The 23487-nt window shown below is 55.3% G+C and overlaps 3 protein-coding genes across 3 annotated transcripts; all 3 read right to left on the bottom strand.

Annotated features, from left to right (window-relative positions):
• Window positions 1–1010: 1010 nt before the first annotated feature.
• On the bottom strand, window positions 1011–2039 carry LOC146767694 (uncharacterized). The gene has a single exon (XM_085579553.1). It carries the CDS (start codon window positions 2037–2039, stop codon window positions 1011–1013), a length of 1029 nt encoding a protein of 342 aa, XP_085435679.1.
• Window positions 2040–9935: 7896 nt separating this feature from the next.
• Window positions 9936–13308, bottom strand: LOC146767693 (serine/threonine-protein kinase pim-1-like). The gene is made up of 6 exons (XM_085579552.1): window positions 13252–13308; window positions 12309–12693; window positions 11737–11840; window positions 11594–11644; window positions 10930–11296; window positions 9936–10039 (listed from the first exon to the last, which is right to left on the bottom strand). The coding sequence occupies exons 1-6, from the start codon at window positions 13306–13308 to the stop codon at window positions 9936–9938; spliced, it is 1068 nt and encodes a 355-aa protein (XP_085435678.1).
• Window positions 13309–21438: 8130 nt separating this feature from the next.
• Window positions 21439–22777, bottom strand: LOC144246181 (serine/threonine-protein kinase pim-1-like). The gene is made up of 3 exons (XM_085579551.1): window positions 22432–22777; window positions 21864–22040; window positions 21439–21542 (listed from the first exon to the last, which is right to left on the bottom strand). The coding sequence occupies exons 1-3, from the start codon at window positions 22760–22762 to the stop codon at window positions 21439–21441; spliced, it is 612 nt and encodes a 203-aa protein (XP_085435677.1). The 5' UTR covers window positions 22763–22777.
• Window positions 22778–23487: the final 710 nt, after the last annotated feature.

The raw sequence follows: 23487 nt of genomic DNA, 5'->3' as shown, positions 1-23487 counted from the left end.
TTGCTGACAAGGACCAGCCTTGACACACCGCAATGGGTTGGTTGTTTTATTTTTTGGGTTCTCAGTCCTGCGTGGGACTCGGAAAGTGGGTGCTGCAGAGGCTCCGGCAAGGCATCAAAAGCGCCGGTCCCGCACCCAAGGGTGGCATGAGATCTCCTCCAGCTCCGGCCTGTCCGCAGGGTGCTTGGCCAAACACCATCGGATCAGGTGCTGGAGCTCTGGGGAGAGAAGGCAGAAAGCGCCGGTCACCGGCAGAGTCTCCTGCCCAGCTGCCCCCGTCGCCCGCGGGGCCCGGGCCATGTTGTGCTGGGCTCTGGGCCGTGCCGGGCTCCCGACCGGCTCTGCCCCACACAGGAGAGCGGCACGGCGGGACACGGCCGCCTCCTCCGGCCGCCCGTGCCGCGCTGACCCCGTCGGCACGGGCCCCTCCTGCGGCCGGCCCTGGAGGGCAGATCCACGTCCCGCGGAGCTGGTGAGGGCCGCGCCGAGCTGCGCGCCGCCAGCTGCCAAAGCCCGCCAGCTTGAGGCCGGACACCCACCTGGAGAGAGCTGCTGCCGGAAGACGAGCTTGCCCAGCACGATGTCAGGCTCATCCTGGAAGGGGAGGCTCCCGCAGACCATGACGTACAGCAGCACGCCCAGGGACCAGATGGTGGCCGCGTGGCCGTGGTAGCAGCCGAGCCAGATCCACTCGGGCGGGCTGTACACGCGCGTTCCTAGGGGAGACAGGCGGCGCTGGCCGGGCGCAGGCTGCTGCCTTCCAGAGCCTGGCTCCGGCCTCCTGGCCGAGGCAGGGGCTGCAGCCGTGACCACAGCTTTCCCCCGAGGCCACCCCGCGTCCCCCAGCCAGCTGGCCAAAGGCACGAAACCATTGCGCAAGGCCAAGAAGGCCAGCGGAGCAGCCCAGGCCCTCGTGGGCCCGCTGAGCCCAGGGGCCGGGAGCCGCTTTTGCCCCCCCTCTGTCGGCAGGGCCGGCAGCCGGCTCCTGGGGCTCGGCATCCGCCCCGTTCCTAAAGGCGGCCGGCTGAAGGACGCAGCCCGCAGCCCAGGAGGGAACGGGGCCATGCGGTGCCTGGCACCGGGAGCAGGGCCCAGGCCATGGGCTCACCGGCAAAGCCCGTGAAGGCCCGCTCCTGGAGGAAGGTGCCGCAGCCGAAGTCAATGAGCTTCAGGTGGCCGCTCTCCGGGTTCACCAGGAGGTTCTCTGGCTTGATGTCCCGGTGCAGGACGCCGCAGGCGGTGCAGTGCCGCACGGCCTCCAGCACCTGGCAGAAAAGCCAGCGCGCCTGCTCCTCGCACAGGCAGCCCTGCTCCTGCAGGAACTGCAGGAGATCCTGCGATGCCTCCGGACGCTCCAGGACCAGCACGAAGCTGTCAGGCAGCTCAAACCAGTCCAGGAGCTGGATGATATTCTGGCATCCAGAGCCCACCTTCTCCATGAGCACGACCTCCAAGGGCACGCGGGTGCCGTCGGGCTGTGAGCAGGAGAAAGTCAGTGCCTGCAGCAGCCTGCTGCTGCTGCTGCTGCTGCTGCAGCAGCCCTGGGGCTGCGCTGCGCCCTGCCCGGGATGCCCCAGTGCCCCCTGGCGCAGCCTCCCAGGCGCTTGCGCTTCCTCCCGCCCGGGGGATGCTCGGGGGTGCCGCTGCCCGGCCCCAGCTCCGCTCTCCGGTGTGCCCAGGCCCGCGGGGCTGCGGCTCCGCACGCTGAGCCCGCCCCGGGATTCTCCCTGCCCGCCACGCCCCGCTCTGTCCCGCTGGCCCCGTTCACTCACCAGCTCGTCCCACTGCAGGACGCTCTCCCGGGCCACGCGTTTGATGGCCACCTGCGAGCCACGGAGAGAGGAGGGCTGAGCTCCAGCCCTGCCGCTCCCCGCCGCTGCCCCTCCTGCCCCGCCCGGCCGTGGCGGCCACTCACCGGGCTCCCGTCCGAGAGGCGGATGCCCGAGTAGACGGTGCTGAAGCCGCCGCTGCCCAGCTGCGGGCCCCACAGGTACAGCTCCTGCCGCTGCCTCTGTTGCCCTGCGGCCGAGAGAAGCCATCAGCCTTGCGCCCAGAACCCCCCGCAAGTGCCCGCGAGTGAAGCGGGCCGGGCCCCCGCGGCCGCCGCGCTCTCACCTGCTTCCTGCTGCGCGCCGGGCAGCGGCCACCGCCCTGCAGCCGCCGGGCTGGCGAGCGGCAGAGCCGGGCCGGGGCAGCGCGCACAGGCGGCTGCGGCAGCCCCGGGGCAGCGGGGCAGGGCGGCACCGTCGCTGTCCCCGGCGGCGTGGGCTGGGCTCTGCTCCTGACGACGGCCGGGGCTGCAGCCCGAGCCTTGGCACAGGGGGATGCCAGGAGCGGCTGCAAGGCAGACAGGGCTTTTTCAAGCCGTGCCGTCGGAGGCACTGGAAACAGCCGGCGACTAGGCTGCTCGCAGGGGCCCTGGCCTGGCCTGGTCGCGCCCCTCCAGAGCCCCGGGGGAGCCGCAGGCAGCTCCTCGGGAGATCTCACCTGCTACTAGAAAGGCCTTGGCTGCACTCGAGGGCTGTCTTGGGGCAGCTTCCTGCAGATGGAGGAACCTCCGTGCTGTCTGGAGGCCCGTCTCCACCACCAGGCTGGGGCTGTTGCTGGCGGGCAGAACCAGAAGAGCGTCCTGGCTGTCCTGGTTGCTGTGGGATGCCCACTGCTGGCTCCAGGATGCTTGCTGCCCCGCCAGCTGCTCCTGAGCGGGCTCCCCTGCATCGGTCTGGGCTCCCAGTTGGACTTCTGGGCTTTCCCTTGCCACGTCAAGGGTCAGGATGTTGCCTGTGTTGTTGAAGTCCCAGAGTCCAAGGGAGCTGGGAGGCCTGTCCACGGGCTCTGCTCCTTCTGCAGACTGACAGGTCTCACTGAGCCTCTGCAAGGGATGCAGGCTGTCAGAGATAGCAGAGGCCCCTAGCTGGATGCAGGGTCTCTGACAGCTTGAGCTTCCTGCATGAATGGTGATGTCTCTCCCCTGCTGTGCCATCCTTGCAGGCCTTGAGGCTCTCCCAGGGATGGAGAAACTTGCTGGGAGCAGCTTGTGGACGGGATGGAGGCTTCTGGAGGAGCTGGATAAGCCACAGTAGGGCAGGTGGCCTTGGTTCTGCAGCTCCTCCAGTTCTTTCCACAATGCCTGCCACATCCCAGAATAGAGCGGCTCACGTGTCCCGTTGCCATCCCCGAGGTGCAGCATCAGTTCCTGCAGCTCCCGGGCCTCTGCCAGGCAGGGGCCGCAGCTGCAGGGGCTGCCCAGGGGGCTGGCGGGAGCACGTGGCCGCTTGCCAGGAGTCGCCCGAGGCCTGGGGAACCTGGGAGCCGCAGGGGCTCCTCGCTTCCTCCGTGAGCCTCTGGGCTGGACCCTTGGGCGCTTCCTCCACTTCCCTCTCCGTGTCCGCCGGCCCCGCGGTTGCCGGTGGCCAAAGGCCCACCAGACAGCCACGGCGGCCAGCAGCAGGAGAAGCACGGTCAGCAGGACGTCACCGTCACCCATGGCTCCGGCACGCCCCGTCGCGACTGCACTGGCAGCTGCGGGCGCTGGCCCGTCTCACACAGCGACAGCGCGGTGATGTCACAGCGATGTCACAGTGCTGCGGCCAGCACAGCCCTGGGACATCACAGCCCTGCCTCACGCCAGCGCTCTGCCCCTTTGTGCAGTCACAGCCCTGCCTCGGCCCCGCCCTCCGCAGTGCCCCAGGAGGGATGAGGGGGCTCCCCAGGGGCACTTGCCAGCTCTCTGGAGCAGAGCGGGTGGAAGATTCTTCTTTACGTAGGACACAGGGATGAGGAGGGGAATGTTGATGGTCTCACCTCCTTGTTGGCAGAGCACGGGACATGGATTGTCCAATGTGACACTGCAAAGTCCTTGAGGAGGGCAAGCCCCACTCAGCAACATCCAAGACATCTGTGTGCTATCCACCACATTCCCGTCCTGAATCCAAACCCAGCTCTTTGCCGCTCCCTGGGAAGAAAATGGATCCTATCCTACTGAAAGCCAGTACATCTGCCCATTCTTCACCCAGCACACCCTTTCTGTGTGTCACACAGCTGGACACCTGCTCCAGGTGTATTCTGTGAGGGACAGGATCAAAACTCCACTTAAAACCCTGAAATAGAACCTGCTTTTCCTTCCCATCATCCATGAGACCAGGCCAGGACATCGCTGCTGTTTCTGTGCTGCTGGAACTCCAGTGGTGTGAGCTCCAGTCGAGGGATCTGTGACCTGTGGATGAGCCCAGACAGGAGCAGGACACCCGCAGGCATCCGCGGCTGGGAATAAGCCCATGGCAGAGCAGGAATCTCTCAGAGTACCTGTGGCCATGGTTGTTTCCATGCCCAAGAAGGGATTGTGGGCCAGGGATAAACCTGAAGCCTCTGTGGCTGTGGATTAGGCCATGCTCAGCAGGTAGCCCTCGAAACATCAGTGCCTGTGCCTGGGGTCGTGCTGGAGCACCTGAGAGCCATGACCATGGAAGAACCCCTGGCAGAGCAGTTACAGCCTTGGGGGTGCTGCAGCCGTGGTTCAGGCCACATCCTTTTCTTTAGTGGGGATGGAAAACTTAATTGCCTATACTTTGTATAAAATCATGTTTGTAAAAATGTAAGGTTCTAAATTCTTAGGTTCAGGACAAATAAAACACTGCTAATTTTCCTTCAGCTATTTCGTTACTTGTTCCATGGTTATCTTTAAGAGTGAATAAAGGATACAAAAGGCGCTCTTAAAAATGAATTTCAAGAGCTCTTTGGAATTTTGTTTTCAAAGGAGAATGAAATAAAGAGGATTGATAGTATGACCTATGCAGCTGGTGACAAGCTTGGTATTATGTTTAAGCTTTTTTTAAATTATTGGATATAACCACTTTTTAAGAAATCTTGCATGTAAATATACTGTTAGTTTTTAAAGTAGAAAAGTGTAAGCTGATGTTTTGTAGAAGCAGCTGAATGCATTGGTCTTCCTGGCAGGTTTGGCTGAGTTGTGTTGGTGAGTGTGTGTTTTGGTTTTGTTGCAGTTATCCTGGAGAGGATGGTCTGGGCAGGAGAAAAAGGCTCTCTGCAAACCTAGCAAACAAAAGTACCTTGTAGCTGGGCTTTGTTTCAGAGCTGGATCTACACACATCCTTTTCTTATGCAGCCTTGGAAATTGCACCGCTCCTTTGCTGTTAATGACAAGGTTATTTAAATATGGCAAGGTAATCTGGACTCTTAAATCATGGTAGCCTTGCACAGCACAGCGTGATCCCTTCTGTTCCCGAAGAAATCTTGGAAGTTTTATGGAAGAAATTGCCCCTTCAAGGCAAATTAATAAAACACTTTATTCTGTGAACTTCATCCTAACATGAGCACTGTGTGAGCAGTGCTCCAAGCAGTGTCCAACTAGAGTCACCCTTGAAAACCGGAATCTGAAGGATCATCAGCCTGCCTGGGTCACTTTGTTGGATGCATGGCATTGCTGGTAAATTTGTTTCTTCCAGAATAGAAAAGAAAAAGAAAATTGAGGCTTTTTGAGGGTGTGTATTAGATAAACTTTTGTCTGATAGTTCCTATTTATTGATATTCTGTGGTCAATATCACCGTTAGAGTTTGAAAATCACCTATCCAATCTCTGTAGTATGTTGAGAACTTCAAATATAGACGTTTCAATATTTGCAAAATAGTACTTATTTCACTTGGGTTAAATTTAAATTGGGTTAATAATGGGGAAGCACAGCAAAATCTTCCAGCAACAACTACTTGGAGCAGTGTCTTGGTTTGAAAAGACAGGTGTCTGCTAAAGAAGGCAGAAGCCTCCCCTGAAACGGAAAATGTAAACCCCTTCCCTCCAAATCATTATAATTTTAAAATTAAAAGGCTCTCGGTTGAAAATATGGGAATAACAGTTCTTGTCGTAGTTTCATACGGAAAGAGAATTTTTTCCGGAAGGACGAGGTCAATTTAGATATTAACCAATTGAAGGTGGACACACCTCTGGGAATATAGAGGGGTTAAAAGTAGAATTCCCAGGGGAAGTCGCTCTCTTTAGTTCCGGTCAGCGTGCAGTGCAGCCTCCCCCGCCTGGCCCGTGGCTGGGTGGGGAGGGGAAGGCCCATGGCCTGATGGAGGTGAGGCCGAAGGCTGGAGGGACTGAAACCGGGCTGGCCCCTGCAGATGGAAGGGTGGAAGAAACCTAAGATGTCTCCGTCCCCCCGCAGAGAAACACAAGATACACAAGAAACACATAGAAACACAAGATGTAGAGCTGTATTTTCTTCAAGAGTCTGTGGCACAAGAGACTCCTGCCTCCCTCGAAGGGCTGAGTATTGATTGTTTAGAAGGTAAAAACCTGAGTGGGGTCTAGATTGTGTCTCACTGTAGTTTGTTAGAGTTAGGTGGTAGGAAGATGAATGCTTTGCAAGGTTTCAATTTGATCTTTGTGTATTTTTTCTTTCCCTTTTTTCCTTTCTCTTTTCTTTTGTAGTAGTAGCTTAATAAAGTTTTTTTTCTCTTATTAAGCTTAGGCCTGTTTTGCTGTGTTCTAAATTCCACTTCATAGCATTCAAGGGAGGGATCACATTTTCATGGGAGCACTGGCATTGTGCCAGTGTCAAACCATGACATATTTGGTTCCCTGACCGGGAAAAATAAAATAAAATCATATAAGACAAGATAAGCTAGTGATAACATAAAAGCTGTAAGATGAAATCAAAGAAGAATAAAAGCAAAGCATGTGTTAAATTTTGAAATAAATTAGGGTAGAAATTTAGTATAAGTTGCTGTTTCATATAGAATGTGTTAAATGTAATTTTGATACTGATTTTTTTTTTCTTTTTTTGTAATCAGTGTTCTCTGAAGCAAAGGGTAGAGTGTCGTGGTTTGACACAGAAAGAGAATTTTTTCCGGAAGGAAGAGATCAATTTAGATATTAACCAATTGAAGGTGGACACGCCTCTGAGAACACAGAGGGGTTAAAAGCAGAATTCCCAGGGGAACTCGCTCTCTTTAGTTCTGGTTAGTGTGTAGTGCAGCCTCCCCCGCCCGGCCCGTGGCTGGGTGGGGAGGGGAAAGCCCATGGCCTGACGGAGGTAAGGCCAAAGGGTGGAGGGACTGGAACCGGGCTGGCCCCTGCAGATGGAAGGGTGGAAGAAATCTAAGATGTCTCCGTTCCCCCCCACCAGAGTTTCTCTCCCGAGAGAGAGAGAGAAAGAGACATCGGCAGTTTTGTCAGCAATTCCACCGTGAGGAAGGAGGAGCAGGGGGAGCTGCAAGGTGCCCAGTGCGTGGGAGTTGCCGGAGTCTGGGCATCGAGCCATCCGTGCGGAGTTTGAACTTTTAACCCTTTCTTGAGAAATGAAAGCTTTGTGAATTTTTCCTTCCCCTCCTCGGTTTGAAAGAGAGGAAGAGGGACACCTTGGACCCTGGGATGTTAGAAGGAGAAATTCTAGATGGGAGGCGGACAAGGAGTGGCTTTTGACTGGACTTTTCTGTGTTAGCCACAAACTGAACTAATCTTCTTTTAAGAGAGACTGTATTTTGAGAAAATGCTAGTGAGTCAAGAGACCTGTTTCAGCTGGGAAGACACAGAAGTGAACAGAGAAAAAAGTTAGAGGGTTTGTGGTGGCGCCCCCTGTCTTTAAAGGAAAGAGAAGAGAAGAAGATCTCTGTTTTTAAACCCTCAGCTCTAGGGGAAATGGGAAAATAGGGGGGACTGTGGTCCCAAAAAATGAAAAACTGAACTGTTGTTTTTCTTCCCTCTTGGCAGGGCATCCTTGAAAGGAAATATCCTAAAAGCAGTCTGTCCATCCATGCATTGGTGGTGAGAGCACTGTGCATAGAAAAGAGAAGGTCACTATAGCAAACTTTTCTCCGGGCGGTGCCATGTGTGACATAGAAACACAAGATGTAGATCTGTATTTTCTTCAAGAGTCTGTGGCACAAGAGAGGCTCCTGCCTCCCTCGAAGGGGCTGAGTATCGATCGTTTAGAAGGTAAAAAACCTGATTGGGGTCTAGATTGTGTCTCACTGTAGTTTGTTAGAGTTGGGTGGTAGGAAGAGGAATGCTTTGCAAGGTTTTCATTTCATCTTTGTGTATTTTTTCTTTCCTTTTTTTCCTTTCTCTTTTCTTTTGTAGTAGTAGCTTAATAAAGTTTTATTTCTGTTATTAAGCTTAGGCCTGTTTTGCTCTGCTCTAAATTCCACTTCACAGCATTCAAGGGAGGGATCACATTTTCATGGGAGCATTGGCATTGTGCCAGTGTCAAACCATAACAGTTCTTTACTAGGAAAACTCAAAAATACAAATGTAATAGGACAAAGCTCAACAAAAAGAAACGAGTGAGAGAGTCAGAATAAGACCTGACACCCTGTGGGTCAGGGTGGTGGCAGCATCCCATTAAATGGTGGCTGCAGTGCTCCTGCAGTTCCAGCTGTGCTTCTGCTGGAGCAGGGATCCTGTAGAAAGGTGGAGTTTTCTTCTGAAGGCCCAGTAGTGGTATAGATGGGCCTGGTCTTCCTCTGGGAATCCAGTGGCAAAGAAAGCTGCACCTCCGGGAATCCAGTTGGGAGAAAGGCTGCCCTGGTGTCCCAAAATCTCGGATTATACCCAGTTAGGAATACTTGGTTCCTCCCCCTGGGCAGAACATCTCCCAGTGGGATGATATAATTTTATCAGCCATGCAGGGCCACTCCATGGCCCATTACCAGCAGATTTCTCCCCAGAGGGAGTATTGGTTTGTAGAAGAGATAAAGAAAACTGCCCAATGAACAGAAGATAACTGCCAAACCTCCAACAGGTGGCAGAGAGAATACACACATTGCCTTGCAATCTAGGACAAGGAGTAACCAAGCAGTTTGGTTGGATTATTGTAGGAAGAAAAGTTACAAATGCTCACTTGAAGAGGGCAGAAGATGCTGAACAAACTTCCAGCTTGCTTTAGATCTACCTAAAGAAAAAAAATACATCCCAGGGTTGTGGTGTATAACATTTCTGGATTGTTAGTGTTCAATTTATGGATGGAAAGGAGTGGGGAGAGGGGGAACTTGCAATACCTCTGGGAAGGGAGGATGCTTTCACTCCCGGAAAACCTCTGCCACAAATGGCATTCCTGAGATCAGGGCTCCACCTTTTCAGCGTAAGGGTGGTTGTGATGGAATGGGATTGCTTGGTTCCAGTTTTGCTCTGACAGTGGGAATGAGAGCAGGAGAATGCGCTGTTGCCTCGCAGAGGCAGCCACACTATTTTCTGAAGGTGGCACAGGTTTAGTAGATGGCACCCTCCACAGGCAGGCAGCTGGGTGCTTTCCTGTGACTGGTTACTGCGCTTTCCATTACCATCGGTTGTTTTTAAGGCAGCAGAAGATATTTTTGGGGGGTAAAATGAGACCAGCACGATGGGAATGACTCCGGCATGTCAACATTTCCTGTGGGCTCCATGCACATGACTTAGGATGGTGCAGACCAAGCTGGTCAAGTGTCTAGCCCTACCTCCCATTTCATAGGAAGAAAAAAAAAGAGCTCAGCAGGGCTCAACCTGAAATGATATTTTGTAGCTTCTGGCTCTCCTCAGAGCTCTGGTAAGAGAGGAACGTCTCTGTCCCTGAAACCAAATAACCCTTGGAATTCACACATGGACCTGTGTGTCGCTTCAAGAGACACCAAGAAGCCCTGCCACTTTGCAAGGGCAGCTGTTGTTCCACTGCTGCATTTCTTGGCTGGGCAAAGCCCCTCCTGCCCGCACTAGGGCCTGAGCTTGAAGATATAAAGAACCAGCCGGGAGGGCAGGCATGGAAAGCTTGACAAAGGCTGAAGGCAGCACTCTGATTCCCCCTTTTCCCAAGACGTTTCTTTAGCTGAAGTTGCTGACAAGGACCAGCCTTGACACACCACAATGGGTTGGTTGTTTTATTTTTCGGGTTCTCAGTCCTGCGTGGAACTCGGAAAGTGGGTGCTGCAGAGGCTCCGGCAAGGCATCAAAAGCGCCGGTCCTGCACCCAAGGGTGGCATGAGATCTCCTCCAGCTCCGGCCTGTCCGCAGGGTGCTTGGCCAAACACCATCGGATCAGGTGCTGGAGCTCTGGGGGGAGAAGGCAGAAAGCGCCGGTCACCGGCAGAGTCTCCTGCCCAGCTGCCCCCGTCGCCCGCGGGGCCCAGGCCATGTTGTGCCGGGCTCTGGGCCGTGCCGGGCTCCCGACCGGCTCTGCCCCACGCGGGAGAGCGGGACGGCGGGACACGGCCGCCTCCTCCGGCCGCCCGTGCCGCGCTGACCCCGTCGGCACGGGCCCCTCCTGCGGCCGGCCCTGGAGGGCAGATCCACGTCCCGCGGAGCTGGTGAGGGCCGCGCCGAGCTGCGCGCCGCCAGCTGCCAAAGCCCGCCGGCTTGAGGCCGGACACCCACCTGGAGAGAGCTGCTGCCGGAAGACGAGCTTGCCCAGCACGATGTCAGGCTCATCCTGGAAGGGGAGGCTCCCGCAGACCATGACGTACAGCAGCACGCCCAGGGACCAGATGGTGGCCGCGTGGCCGTGGTAGCAGCCGAGCCAGATCCACTCGGGCGGGCTGTACACGCGCGTTCCTAGGGGAGACAGGCGGCGCTGGCCGGGCGCAGGCTGCTGCCTTCCAGAGCCTGGCGCCGGCCTCCTGGCCGAGGCAGGGGCTGCAGCCGTGGCCACAACTTCCCCCCGAGGCCACCCCGCGTCCCCCAGCCAGCTGGCCAAAGGCACGAAACCATTCCGCAAGGCCAAGAAGGCCAGCGGAGCAGCCCAGGCCCTTGTGGGCCCGCTGAGCCCAGGGGCCGGGAGCCGCTTTTGCCCCCCCTCTGTCGGCAGGGCCGGCAGCCGGCTCCTGGGGCTCGGCATCCGCCCCGTTCCTAAAGGCGGCCGGCTGAAGGACGCAGCCCGCAGCCCAGGAGGGAACGGGGCCGTGCGGTGCCTGGCACCGGGAGCAGGGCCCAGGCCATGGGCTCACCGGCAAAGCCCGTGAAGGCCCGCTCCTGGAGGAAGGTGCCGCAGCCGAAGTCAATGAGCTTCAGGTGGCCGCTCTCCGGGTTCACCAGGAGGTTCTCTGGCTTGATGTCCCGGTGCAGGACGCCGCAGGCGGTGCAGTGCCGCACGGCCTCCAGCACCTGGCAGAAAAGCCAGCGCGCCTGCTCCTCGCACAGGCAGCCCTGCTCCTGCAGGAACTGCAGGAGATCCTGCGATGCCTCCGGACGCTCCAGGACCAGCACGAAGCTGTCAGGCAGCTCAAACCAGTCCAGGAGCTGGATGATATTCTGGCAGCCAGAGCCCACCTTCTCCATGAGCACCACCTCCAAGGGCACGCGGGTGCCGTCGGGCTGTGAGCAGGAGAAAGTCAGTGCCTGCAGCAGCCTGCTGCTGCTGCTGCTGCTTCTGCAGCAGCCCTGGGGCTGCGCTGCGCCCTGCCCGGGATGCCCCAGTGCCCCCTGGCGCAGCCTCCCAGGCGCTTGCGCTTCCTCCCGCCCGGGGGATGCTCGGGGGTGCCGCTGCCCGGCCCCAGCTCCGCTCTCCGGTGTGCCCAGGCCCGCGGGGCTGCGGCTCCGCACGCTGAGCCCGCCCCGGGATTCTCCCTGCCCGCCACGCCCCGCTCTGTCCCGCTGGCCCCGTTCACTCACCAGCTCGTCCCACTGCAGGACGCTCTCCAGGGCCACGCGTTTGATGGCCACCTGCGAGCCACGGAGAGAGGAGGGCTGAGCTCCAGCCCTGCCGCTCCCCGCTGCTGCCCCTCCTGCCCCGCCCGGCCGTGGCGGCCACTCACCGGGCTCCCGTCCGAGAGGCGGATGCCCGAGTAGACGGTGCTGAAGCCGCCGCTGCCCAGCTGCGGGCCCCACAGGTACAGCTCCTGCCGCTGCCTCTGTTGCCCTGCGGCCGAGAGAAGCCATCAGCCTTGCGCCCAGAACCCCCCGCAAGTGCCCGCGAGTGAAGCGGGCCGGGCCCCCGCGGCCGCCGCGCTCTCACCTGCTTCCTGCTGCGCGCCGGGCAGCGGCCACCGCCCTGCAGCCGCCGGGCTGGCGAGCGGCAGAGCCGGGCCGGGGCAGCGCGCACAGGCGGCTGCGGCAGCCCCGGGGCAGCGGGGCAGGGCGGCACCGTCGCTGTCCCCGGCGGCGTGGGCTGGGCTCTGCTCCTGACGACGGCCGGGGCTGCAGCCCGAGCCTTGGCACAGGGGGATGCCAGGAGCGGCTGCAAGGCAGACAGGGCTTTTTCAAGCCGTGCCGTCGGAGGCACTGGAAACAGCCGGCGACTAGGCTGCTCGCAGGGGCCCTGGCCTGGCCTGGTCGCGCCCCTCCAGAGCCCCGGGGGAGCCGCAGGCAGCTCCTCGGGAGATCTCACCTGCTACTAGAAAGGCCTTGGCTGCACTCGAGGGCTGTCTTGGGGCAGCTTCCTGCAGATGGAGGAACCTCCGTGCTGTCTGGAGGCCCGTCTCCACCACCAGGCTGGGGCTGTTGCTGGCGGGCAGAACCAGAAGAGCGTCCTGGCTGTCCTGGTTGCTGTGGGATGCCCACTGCTGGCTCCAGGATGCTTGCTGCCCCGCCAGCTGCTCCTGAGCGGGCTCCCCTGCATCGGTCTGGGCTCCCAGTTGGACTTCTGGGCCTTCCCTTGCCACGTCAAGGGTCAGGATGTTGCCTGTGTTGTTGAAGTCCCAGAGTCCAAGGGAGCTGGGAGACCTGTCCACGGGCTCTGCTCTTTCCGCAGGATGACAGGTCTCACTGAGCCTCTGCAAGGGATGCAGGCTGTCAGAGATAGCAGAGGCCCCTGGCTGGATGCAGGGTCTCTGACAGCCTGAGCTTCCTGCATGAATGGAGATGTCTCTCCCCTGCTGTGCCGTCCTTGCAGGCCTTGAGGCTCTCCCAGGGATGGAGAAACTTGCTGGGAGCAGCCTGTGGACGGGATGGAGGCTTCTGGAGGAGCTGGCTAAGCCACAGCAGGGCAGGTGGCCTTGGTTCTGCAGCTCCTCCAGTTCTTTCCACAATGCCTGCCACATCCCAGAATAGAGCGGCTCACGTGTCCCGTTGCCATCCCCGAGGTGCAGCATCAGTTCCTGCAGCTCCCGGGCCTCTGCCAGGCAGGAGCCGCAGCTGCAGGGGCTGCCCAGGGGGCTGGCGGGAGCACGTGGCCGCTTGCCAGGAGTCGCCCGAGGCCTGGGGAACCTGGGAGCCGCAGGGGCTCCTCGCTTCCTCCGTGAGCCTCTGGGCTGGACCCTGGGGCGCTTCCTCCACTTCCCTCTCCGTGTCCGCCGGCCCCGCGGTTGCCGGTGGCCAAAGGCCCACCAGACAGCCACGGCGGCCAGCAGCAGGAGAAGCACGGTCAGCAGGACGTCACCGTCACCCATGGCTCCGGCACGTCCCGTCGCGACTGCACTGGCAGCTGCGGGCGCTGGCCCGTCTCACACAGCGACAGCGCGGTGATGTCACAGCGATGTCACAGTGCTGCGGCCAGCACAGCCCTGGGACATCACAGCCCTGCCTCACGCCAGCGCTCTGCCCCTTTGTGCAGTCACAGCCTTGCCTCGGCCCCGCCCTCCGCAGTGCCCCAGGAGGGATGAGGGGGCTCCCTAGGGGCACTTGCCAGCTCTCTGGAGCAGAGCGGGTGGAAGATTCTTCTTTACGTAGGACACAGGGATGAGGAGGGGAATGTTGATGGTCTCACCTCCTTGCTGGCAGAGCACGGGACATGGGTTGTCCAATGTGACACTGCAAAGTCCTTGAGGAGGGCAAGCCCCACTCAGCAACATCCAAGACATCTGTGTGCTATCCACCATACTCCCATGCTGAATTCAAACCCAGCTCTTTGCCGTTCCCTGGGAAGAAAATGGATCCTATCCCACTGAAAGCCAGTACATCTGCCCATTCTTCACCCAGCACACCCTTTCTGTGTGTCACACAGCTGGACACCTGTTCCAGGTATATTCTGTGAGGGACAGGATCAAAACTCCACTTAAAACCCTGAAATAGAACCTGCTTTTCCTTCCCATCATCCATGAGACCAGGCCAGGACATCGCTGCTGTTTCTGTGCTGCTGGAACTCCAGTGGTGTGAGCTCCAGTCGAGGGATCTTTGACCTGTGGATGAGCCCAGAAAGGAGCAGGACACCCGCAGGCATCCGCGGCTGGGAATAAGCCCATGGCAGAGCAGGAATCTCTCAGAGTACCTGTGGCCATGGTTGTTTCCATGCCCAAGAAGGGATTGTGGCCCAGGGATAAACCTGAAGCCTCTGTGGCTGTGGATTAGGCCATGCTCATCAGGTAGCCCTCGAAACATCAGTGCCTGTGCCTGGGGTCGTGCTGGAGCACCTGAGAGCCATGACCATGGAAGAACCCCTGGCAGAGCAGTTACAGCCTTGGGGGTGCTGCAGCCGTGGTTCAGGCCACATCCTTTTCTTTAGTGGGGATGGAAAACTTCATTGCCTATACTTTGTATAAAATCATGTTTGTAAAAATGTAAGGTTCTAAATTCTTAGGTTCAGGACAAATAAAACACTGCTAATTTTCCTTCAGCTATTTCGTTACTTGTTCCATGGTTATCTTTAAGAGTGAATAAAGGATACAAAAGGCGCTCTTAAAAATGAATTTCAAGAGCTCTTTGGAATTTTGTTTTCAAAGGAGAATGAAATAAAGAGGATTGATAGTATGACCTATGCAGCTGGTGACAAGCTTGGTATTATGTTTAAGCTTTTTTTAAATTATTGGATATAGCCACTTTTTAAGAAATCTTGCATGTAAATATACTGTTAGTTTTTAAAGTAGAAAAGTGTAAGCTGGTGTTTTGTAGAAGCAGCTGAATGCATTGGTCTTCCTGGCAGGTTTGGCTGAGTTGTGTTGGTGAGTGTGTGTTTTGGTTTTGTTGCAGTTATCCTGGAGAGGATGGTCTGGGCAGGAGAAAAAGGCTCTCTGCAAACCTAGCAAACAAAAGTACCTTGTAGCTGGGCTTTGTTTCAGAGCTGGATCTACACACATCCTTTTCTTATGCAGCCTTGGAAATTGCACCGCTCCTTTGCTGTTAATGACAAGGTTATTTAAATATGGCAAGGTAATCTGGACTCTTAAATCATGGTAGCCTTGCACAGCACAGCGTGATCCCTTCTGTTCCCGGAGAAATCTTGGAAGTTTTATGGAAGAAATTGCCCCTTCAAGGCAAATTAATAAAACACTTTAATCTGTTCCGTAAACTTCATCCTAACATAAGCACTGTGTGAGCAATGCTCCAAGCAGTGTCCAACTAGAGTCACCCTTGAAAACTGGAATCTGAAGGATCATCAGCTTGCTCATCTTCATGCCTGGGTCACTTTGTTGGATGCATGGCATTGCTGGTAAATTTGTTTCTTTCAGAATAGAAAAGAAAAAGAAAATTGAGACCTTTTGAGGGCGTCTATTAGATAAACTTTTGTCTGATAGTTCCTATTTATTGATATTCTGTGGTCAATATCACCGTTAGAGTTTGAAAATCACCTATCTAATCTCTGTAGTATGTTGAGATCTTCAAATATAGACGTTTCAATATTTGCAAAATAGTACCTATTTCACTTGGGTTAAATTTAAATTGGATTAATAATGGGGAAGCACAGCAAAATCTTCCAGCAACAACTACTTGGAGCAGTGTCTTGGTTTGAAAAGACAGGTGTCTGCTAAAGAAGGCAGAAGCCTCCCCTGAAACGGAAAATGTAAACCCCTTCCCTCCAAATCATTATAATTTTAAAATTAAAAGGCTCTCGGTTTAAAATATGGGAATAACAGTTCTTGTCGTAGTTTCATACGGAAAGAGAATTTTTCCGGAAGGACGAGGTCAATTTAGATATTAACCAATTGAAGGTGGACACACCTCTGGGAATATAGAGGGGTTAAAAGCAGAATTCCCAGGGGAACTCGCTCTCTTTAGTTCCGGTCAGCGTGCAGTGCAGCCTCCCCCGCCCGGCCCGTGGCTGGGTGGGGAGGGGAAAGCCCATGGCCTGACGGAGGTGAGGCCGAAGGGTGGAGGGACTGAAACCGGGCTGGCCCCTGCAGATGGAAGGGTGGAAGAAATCTAAGATGTCTCTGTCCCCCCCCGCCCCCCCCAGAGAAACACAAGATACACAAGAAACACATAGAAACACAAGATGTAGAGCTGTATTTTCTTCAAGAGTCTGTGGCACAAGAGACTCCTGCCTCCCTCGAAGGGCTGAGTATCGATTGTTTAGAAGGTAAAAACCTGATTGGGGTCTAGATTGTGTCTCACTGTAGTTTGTTAGAGTTAGGTGGTAGGAAGATGACTGCTTTGCAAGGTTTCAATTTGATCTTTGTGTATTTTTTCTTTCCCTTTTTTCCTTTCTCTTTTCTTTTGTAGTAGTAGCTTAATAAAGTTTTTTTTCTGTTATTAAGCTTAGGCCTATTTTGCTCTGCTCTAAATTCCACTTCACAGCATTCAAGGGAGGGATCACATTTTCATGGGAGCACTGGCATTGTGCCAGTGTCAAACCATGACATTTTTGGTTCCCTGACCGGGAAAAATAAAATAAAATCATATAAGACAAGATAAGCTAGTGATAACATAAAAGCTGTAAGATGAAATCAAAGAAGAATAAAAGCAAAGCATGTGTTAAATTTTGAAATAAATTAGGGTAGAAATTTAGTATAAGTTGCTGTTTCATATAGAATGTGTTAAATGTAATTTTGATACTGATTTTTTTTTTCTTTTTTTGTAATCAGTGTTCTCTGAAGCAAAGGGTAGAGTGTCGTGGTTTGACACAGAAAGAGAATTTTTTCCGGAAGGAAGAGATCAATTTAGATATTAACCAATTGAAGGTGGACACGCCTCTGAGAACACAGAGGGGTTAAAAGCAGAATTCCCAGGGGAACTCGCTCTCTTTAGTTCTGGTTAGTGTGTAGTGCAGCCTCCCCCGCCCGGCCCGTGGCTGGGTGGGGAGGGGAAAGCCCATGGCCTGACGGAGGTAAGGCCGAAGGGTGGAGGGACTGAAACCGGGCTGGCCCCTGCAGATGGAAGGGTGGAAGAAATCTAAGATGTCTCCGTTCCCCCCCCCAGAGTTTCTCTCCCGAGAGAGAGAGAGAAAGAGACATCGGCAATTTTGTCAGCAATTCCACTGTGAGGAAGGAGGAGCGGGGGGAGCTGCTGCAAGGTGCCCAGTGCGTGGGAGTTGCCGGAGTCTGGGCATCGAGCCATCCGTGCGGAGTTTGAACTTTTAACCCTTTCTTGAGAAATGAAAGCTTTGTGAATTTTTCCTTCCCCTCCTCGGTTTGAAAGAGAGGAAGAGGGACACCTTGGACCCTGGGATGTTAGAAGGAGAAATTCTAGATGGGAGGGGGACAAGGAGTGGCTTTTGACTGGACTTTTCCACGTTAGCCACAAACTGAACTAATCTTCTCTTTTAAGAAAGACTGTATTTTGAGAAAATGCCAGTGAGTCAAGAGACCTGTTTCAGCTGGGAAGACACAGAAGTGAACAGAGAAAAAAGTTAGAGGGTTTGTGGTGGCGCCCCCTGTCTTTAAAGGAAAGAGAAGAGAAGAAGATCTCTGTTTTTAAACCCTCAGCTCTAGGGGAAATGGGAAAATAGGGGGGACTGTGGTCCCAAAAAATGAAAAACTGAACTGTTGTTTTTCTTCCCTCTTGGCAGGGCATCCTTGAAAGGAAATATCCTAAAAGCAGTCTGTCCATCCATGCATTGGTGGTGAGAGCACTGTGCATAGAAAAGAGAAGGTCACTATAGCAAACTTTTCTCCAGGCGGTGCCATGTGTGACATAGAAACACAAGATGTAGAGCTGTATTTTCTTCAAGAGTCTGTGCCACAAGAGAGGCTCCTGCCTCCCTCGAAGGCGCTGAGTATCGATCGTTTAGAAGGTAAAAACCTGATTGGGGTCTAGATTGTGTCTCACTGTAGTTTGTTAGAGTTAGGTGGTAGGAAGATGAATGCTTTGCAAGGTTTCAATTTGATCTTTGTGTATTTTTTCTTTCCTTTTTTTCCTTTCTCTTTTCTTTTGTAGTAGTAGCCTAATAAAGTTTTTTTTTTTTCTCTTATTAAGCTTAGGCCTGTTTTGCTCTGCTCTAAATTCCACTTCACAGCATTCAAGGGAGGGATCACATTTTCATGGGAGCACTGGCATTGTGCCAGTGTCAAACCATGACATTTTTGGTTCCCTGACCGGGAAAAATAAAATAAAATCAAATAAGACAAGATAAGCTAGTGATAACATAAAAGCTGTAAGATGAAATCAAAGAAGAATAAAAGCAAAGCATGTGTTAAATTTTGAAATAAATTAGGGTAGAAATTTAGTATAAGTTGCTGTTTCATATAGAATGTGTTAAATGTAATTTTGATACTGATTTTTTTTTCTTTTTTTGTAATCAGTGTTCTCTGAAGCAAAGGGTAGAGTGTCGTAGTTTGACACGGAAAGAGAATTTTTTCCGGAAGGAAGAGATCAATTTAGATATTAACCAATTGAAGGTGGACACGCCTCTGAGAACACAGAGGGGTTAAAAGCAGAATTCCCAGGGGAATTCGCTCTCTTTAGTTCTGGTTAGTGTGTAGTGCAGCCTCCCCCGCCCGGCCCGTGGCTGGGTGGGGAGGGGAAAGCCCATGGCCTGACGGAGGTAAGGCCAAAGGGTGGAGGGACTGGAACCGGGCTGGCCCCTGCAGATGGAAGGGTGGAAGAAATCTAAGATGTCTCCGTTCCCCCCCCGCCACAGTTTCTCTCCCGAGAGAGAGAGAGAAAGAGACAGCGGCAGTTTTGTCAGCAATTCCACCGTGAGGAAGGAGGAGCGGGGGAAGCTGCTGCAAGGTGCCCGGTGCGTGGGAGTTGCCGGAGTCTGGGCATCGAGCCATCCGTGCGGAGTTTGAACTTTTAACCCTTTCTTGAGAAATGAAAGCTTTGTGAATTTTTCCTTCCCCTCCTCGGTTTGAAAGAGAGGAGGAGAGACACCTTAGACCCTGGGATGTTAGAAGGAGAAATTCTAGATGGGAGGGGGACAAGGAGTGGCTTTTGACTGGACTTTTCCGTGTTAGCCACAAACTGAACTAATCTTCTTTTAAGAGAGACTGTATTTTGAGAAAATGCCAGTGAGTCAAGAGACCTGTTTCAGCTGGGAAGACACAGAAGTGAACAGAGAAAAAAGTTAGAGGGTTTGTGGTGGCGCCCCCTGTCTTTAAAGGAAAGAGAAGAGAAGAAGATCTCTGTTTTTAAACCCTCAGCTCTAGGGGAAATGGGAAAATAGGGGGGACTGTGGTCCCAAACAATGAGAAACTGAACTGTTGTTTTTCTCCTCTCTTGGCAGGGCATCCTTGAAAGGAAAAATCCTAAAAGCAGTCTGTCCATCTATGCATTGGTGGTGAGAGCACTGTGCATAGAAAAGAGAGGGTCACTATAGCAAACTTTTCTCCAGGCGGTGCCATGTGTGACATAGAAACACAAGATGTAGATCTGTATTGAAGAGTCTGTGCCACAAGAGAGACTCCTGCCTCCCTCGAAGGCGCTGAGTATCGATTGTTTAGAAGGTAAAAACCTGATTGGGGTCTAGATTGTGTCTCACTGTAGTTTGTTAGAGTTTGGTGGTAGGAAGAGGAATGCTTTGCAAGGTTTTCATTTCATCTTTGTGTATTTTTTCTTTCCCTTTTTTTCCTTTCTCTTTTCTTTTGTAGTAGTAGCTTAATAAAGTTTTATTTCTGTTATTAAGCTTAGGCCTGTTTTGCTCTGCTCTAAATTCCACTTCACAGCATTCAAGGGAGGGATCACATTTTCATGGGAGCATTGGCATTGTGCCAGTGTCAAACCATAACAGTTCTTTACTAGGAAAACTCAAAAATACAAATGTAATAGGACAAAGCTCAACAAAAAGAAACGAGTGAGAGAGTCAGAATAAGACCTGACACCCTGTGGGTCAGGGTGGTGGCAGCATCCCATTAAATGGTGGCTGCAGTGCTCCTGCAGTTCCAGCTGTGCTTCTGCTGGAGCAGGGATCCTGTAGAAAGGTGGAGTTTTCTTCTGAAGGCCCAGTAGTGGTATAGATGGGCCTGGTCTTCCTCTGGGAATCCAGTGGCAAAGAAAGCTGCACCTCCGGGAATCCAGTTGGGAGAAAGGCTGCCCTGGTGTCCCAAAATCTCTGATTATACCCAGTTAGGAATACTTGGTTCCTCCTCCTGAGCAGAAGATCTCCCAGTGAGATGATATAATTTTATCAGCCATGCAGGGCCACTCCATGGCCCATTACCAGCAGATTTCTCCCCAGAGGGAGTATTGGTTTGTAGAAGAGATAAAGAAAACTGCCCAATGAACAGAAGATAACTGCCACACCTCCAACAGGTGGCAGAGAGAATACACACATTGCCTTGCAATCTAGGATAAGGAATAACCAAGCAGTTTGGTTGGATTATTGTAGGAAGAAAAGTTACAAATGCTCACTTGAAGAGGGCAGAAGATGCTGAACAACTTCCAGCTTGCTTTAGATCTACCTAAAGAAAAAAAATACATCCCAGGGTTGTGGTGTATAACATTTCTGGATTGTTAGTGTTCAATTTATGGATGGAATGGAGTGGGGAGAGGGGGAACTTGCAATACCTCTGGGAAGGGAGGATGCTTTCGCTCCCGGAAAACCTCTGCCACAAATGGCATTCCTGAGATCAGGGCTCCACCTTTTCAGCGTAAGGGTGGTTGTGATGGAATGGGATTGCTTGGTTCCAGTTTTGCTCTGACAGTGGGAATGAGAGCAGGAGAATGCGCTGTTGCCTCGCAGAGGCAGCCACACTATTTTCTGAAGGTGGCACAGGTTTAGTAGATGGAACCTGCCACAGGCGGGCAGCTGGGTGCTTTCCTGTGACTGGTTACTGCGCTTTCCATTACCATCGGTTGTTTTTAAGGCAGCAGAAGATATTTTTGGGGGGTAAAATGAGACCAGCACTGTGGGAATGACTCTGGCATCTCAACATTTCCTGTGGGCTCCATGCACATGACTTAGGATGATGCAGACCAAGCTGGTCAAGTGCCTAGCCCTGCCTCCCATTTCATAGGAAGAAATAAAAAAGAGCTCAGCAGGGCTCAACCTGAAATGATGTTTTGTAGCTTCTGGCTCTCCTCAGAGTTCTGGTAAGAGAGGAACGTCTCTGTCCCGGAAACCAAATAACCCTTGGAATTCACACATGGACCTGTGTGTCGCTTCAAGAGACACCAAGAAGCCCTGCCACTTTGCAAGGGCAGCTGTTGTTCCACTGCTGCATTTCTTGGCTGGACAAAGCCCCTCCTGCCCGCACTAGGGCCTGAGCTGGAAGATAGAAAGAACCAGCCGGGAGGGCAGGCATGGAAAGCTTGACAAAGTCTGAAGGCAGCACTCTGATTCCCCCTTTTCCCACGACGTTTCTTTAGCTGAAGTTGCTGAAAAGAACCAGCCCCTTGACACACCACAATGGGTTTGCTGTTTTATTTTTCGGGTTCTCAGTCCTGCGTGGAACTCGGAAAGTGGGTGCTGCAGAGGCTCCGGCAAGGCATCAAAAGCGCCGGCCCTGCACCCAAGGGTGGCATGAGATCTCCTCCAGCTCCGGCCTGTCCGCAGGGTGCTTGGCCAAACACCATCGGATCAGGTGCTGGAGCTCTGGGGAGAGAAGGCAGAAAGCGCCGGTCACCGGCAGAGTCTCCTGCCCAGCTGCCCCCGTCGCCCGCGGGGCCCGGGCCATGTTGTGCTGGGCTCTGGGCCGTGCCGGGCTCCCGACCGGCTCTGCCCCACACAGGAGAGCGGCACGGCGGGACACGGCCGCCTCCTCCGGCCGCCCGTGCCGCGCTGACCCCGTCGGCACGGGCCCCTCCTGCGGCCGGCCCTGGAGGGCAGATCCACGTCCCGCGGAGCTGGTGAGGGCCGCGCCGAGCTGCGCGCCGCCAGATGCCAAAGCCCGCCGGCTTGAGGCCGGACACCCACCTGGAGAGAGCTGCTGCCGGAAGACGAGCTTGCCCAGCACGATGTCAGGCTCATCCTGGAAGGGGAGGCTCCCGCAGACCATGACGTACAGCAGCACGCCCAGGGACCAGATGGTGGCCGCGTGGCCGTGGTAGCAGCCGAGCCAGATCCACTCGGGCGGGCTGTACACGCGCGTTCCTAGGGGAGACAGGCGGCGCTGGCCGGGCGCAGGCTGCTGCCTTCCAGAGCCTGGCGCCGGCCTCCTGGCCGAGGCAGGGGCTGCAGCCGTGACCACAACTTCCCCCCGAGGCCACCCGCATCCCCCAGCCAGCTGGCCAAAGGCACGAAACCATTCCGCAAGGCCAAGAAGGCCAGCGGAGCAGCCCAGGCCCTCGTGGGCCCGCTGAGCCCAGGGGCCGGGAGCCGCTTTTGCCCCCCCTCTGTCGGCAGGGCCGGCAGCCGGCTCCTGGGGCTCGGCATCCGCCCCGTTCCTAAAGGCGGCCGGCTGAAGGACGCAGCCCGCAGCCCAGGAGGGAACGGGGCCGTGCGGTGCCTGGCACCGGGAGCAGGGCCCAGGCCATGGGCTCACCGGCAAAGCCCGTGAATGCCCGCTCCTGGAGGAAGGTGCCGCAGCCGAAGTCAATGAGCTTCAGGTGGCCGCTCTCCGGGTTCACCAGGAGGTTCTCTGGCTTGATGTCCCGGTGCAGGACGCCGCAGGCGGTGCAGTGCCGCACGGCCTCCAGCACCTGGCAGAAAAGCCAGCGCGCCTGCTCCTCGCACAGGCAGCCCTGCTCCTGCAGGAACTGCAGGAGATCCTGCGATGCCTCCGGACGCTCCAGGACCAGCACGAAGCTGTCAGGCAGCTCAAACCAGTCCAGGAGCTGGATGATATTCTGGCAGCCAGAGCCCACCTTCTCCATGAGCACCACCTCCAAGGGCACGCGGGTGCCGTCGGGCTGTGAGCATGAGAAAGTCAGTGCCTGCAGCAGCCTGCTGCTGCTGCTGCTGCTGCTGCAGCAGCCCTGGGGCTGCGCTGCGCCCTGCCCGGGATGCCCCAGTGCCCCCTGGCGCAGCCTCCCAGGCGCTTGCGCTTCCTCCCGCCCGGGGGATGCTCGGGGGTGCCGCTGCCCGGCCCCAGCTCCGCTCTCCGGTGTGCCCAGGCCCGCGGGGCTGCGGCTCCGCACGCTGAGCCCGCCCCGGGATTCTCCCTGCCCGCCACGCCCCGCTCTGTCCCGCTGGCCCCGTTCACTCACCAGCTCGTCCCACTGCAGGACGCTCTCCCGGGCCACGCGTTTGATGGCCACCTGCGAGCCACGGAGAGAGGAGGGCTGAGCTCCAGCCCTGCCGCTCCCCGCCGCTGCCCCTCCTGCCCCGCCCGGCCGTGGCGGCCACTCACCGGGCTCCCGTCCGAGAGGCGGATGCCCGAGTAGACGGTGCTGAAGCCGCCGCTGCCCAGCTGCGGGCCCCACAGGTACAGCTCCTGCCGCTGCCTCTGTTGCCCTGCGGCCGAGAGAAGCCATCAGCCTTGCGCCCAGAACCCCCCGCAAGTGCCCGCGAGTGAAGCGGGCCGGGCCCCCGCGGCCGCCGCGCTCTCACCTGCTTCCTGCTGCGCGCCGGGCAGCGGCCACCGCCCTGCAGCCGCCGG

The sequence above is a fragment of the Lonchura striata genome, chromosome 4, assembly GCF_050655825.1.
Source record: "Lonchura striata isolate lonStrDom1 chromosome 4, ASM5065582v1, whole genome shotgun sequence".
NCBI classification, from domain to species: Eukaryota; Metazoa; Chordata; class Aves; order Passeriformes; family Estrildidae; genus Lonchura; species Lonchura striata.
This window is presented reverse-complemented; position numbering and strand designations above follow the sequence as displayed.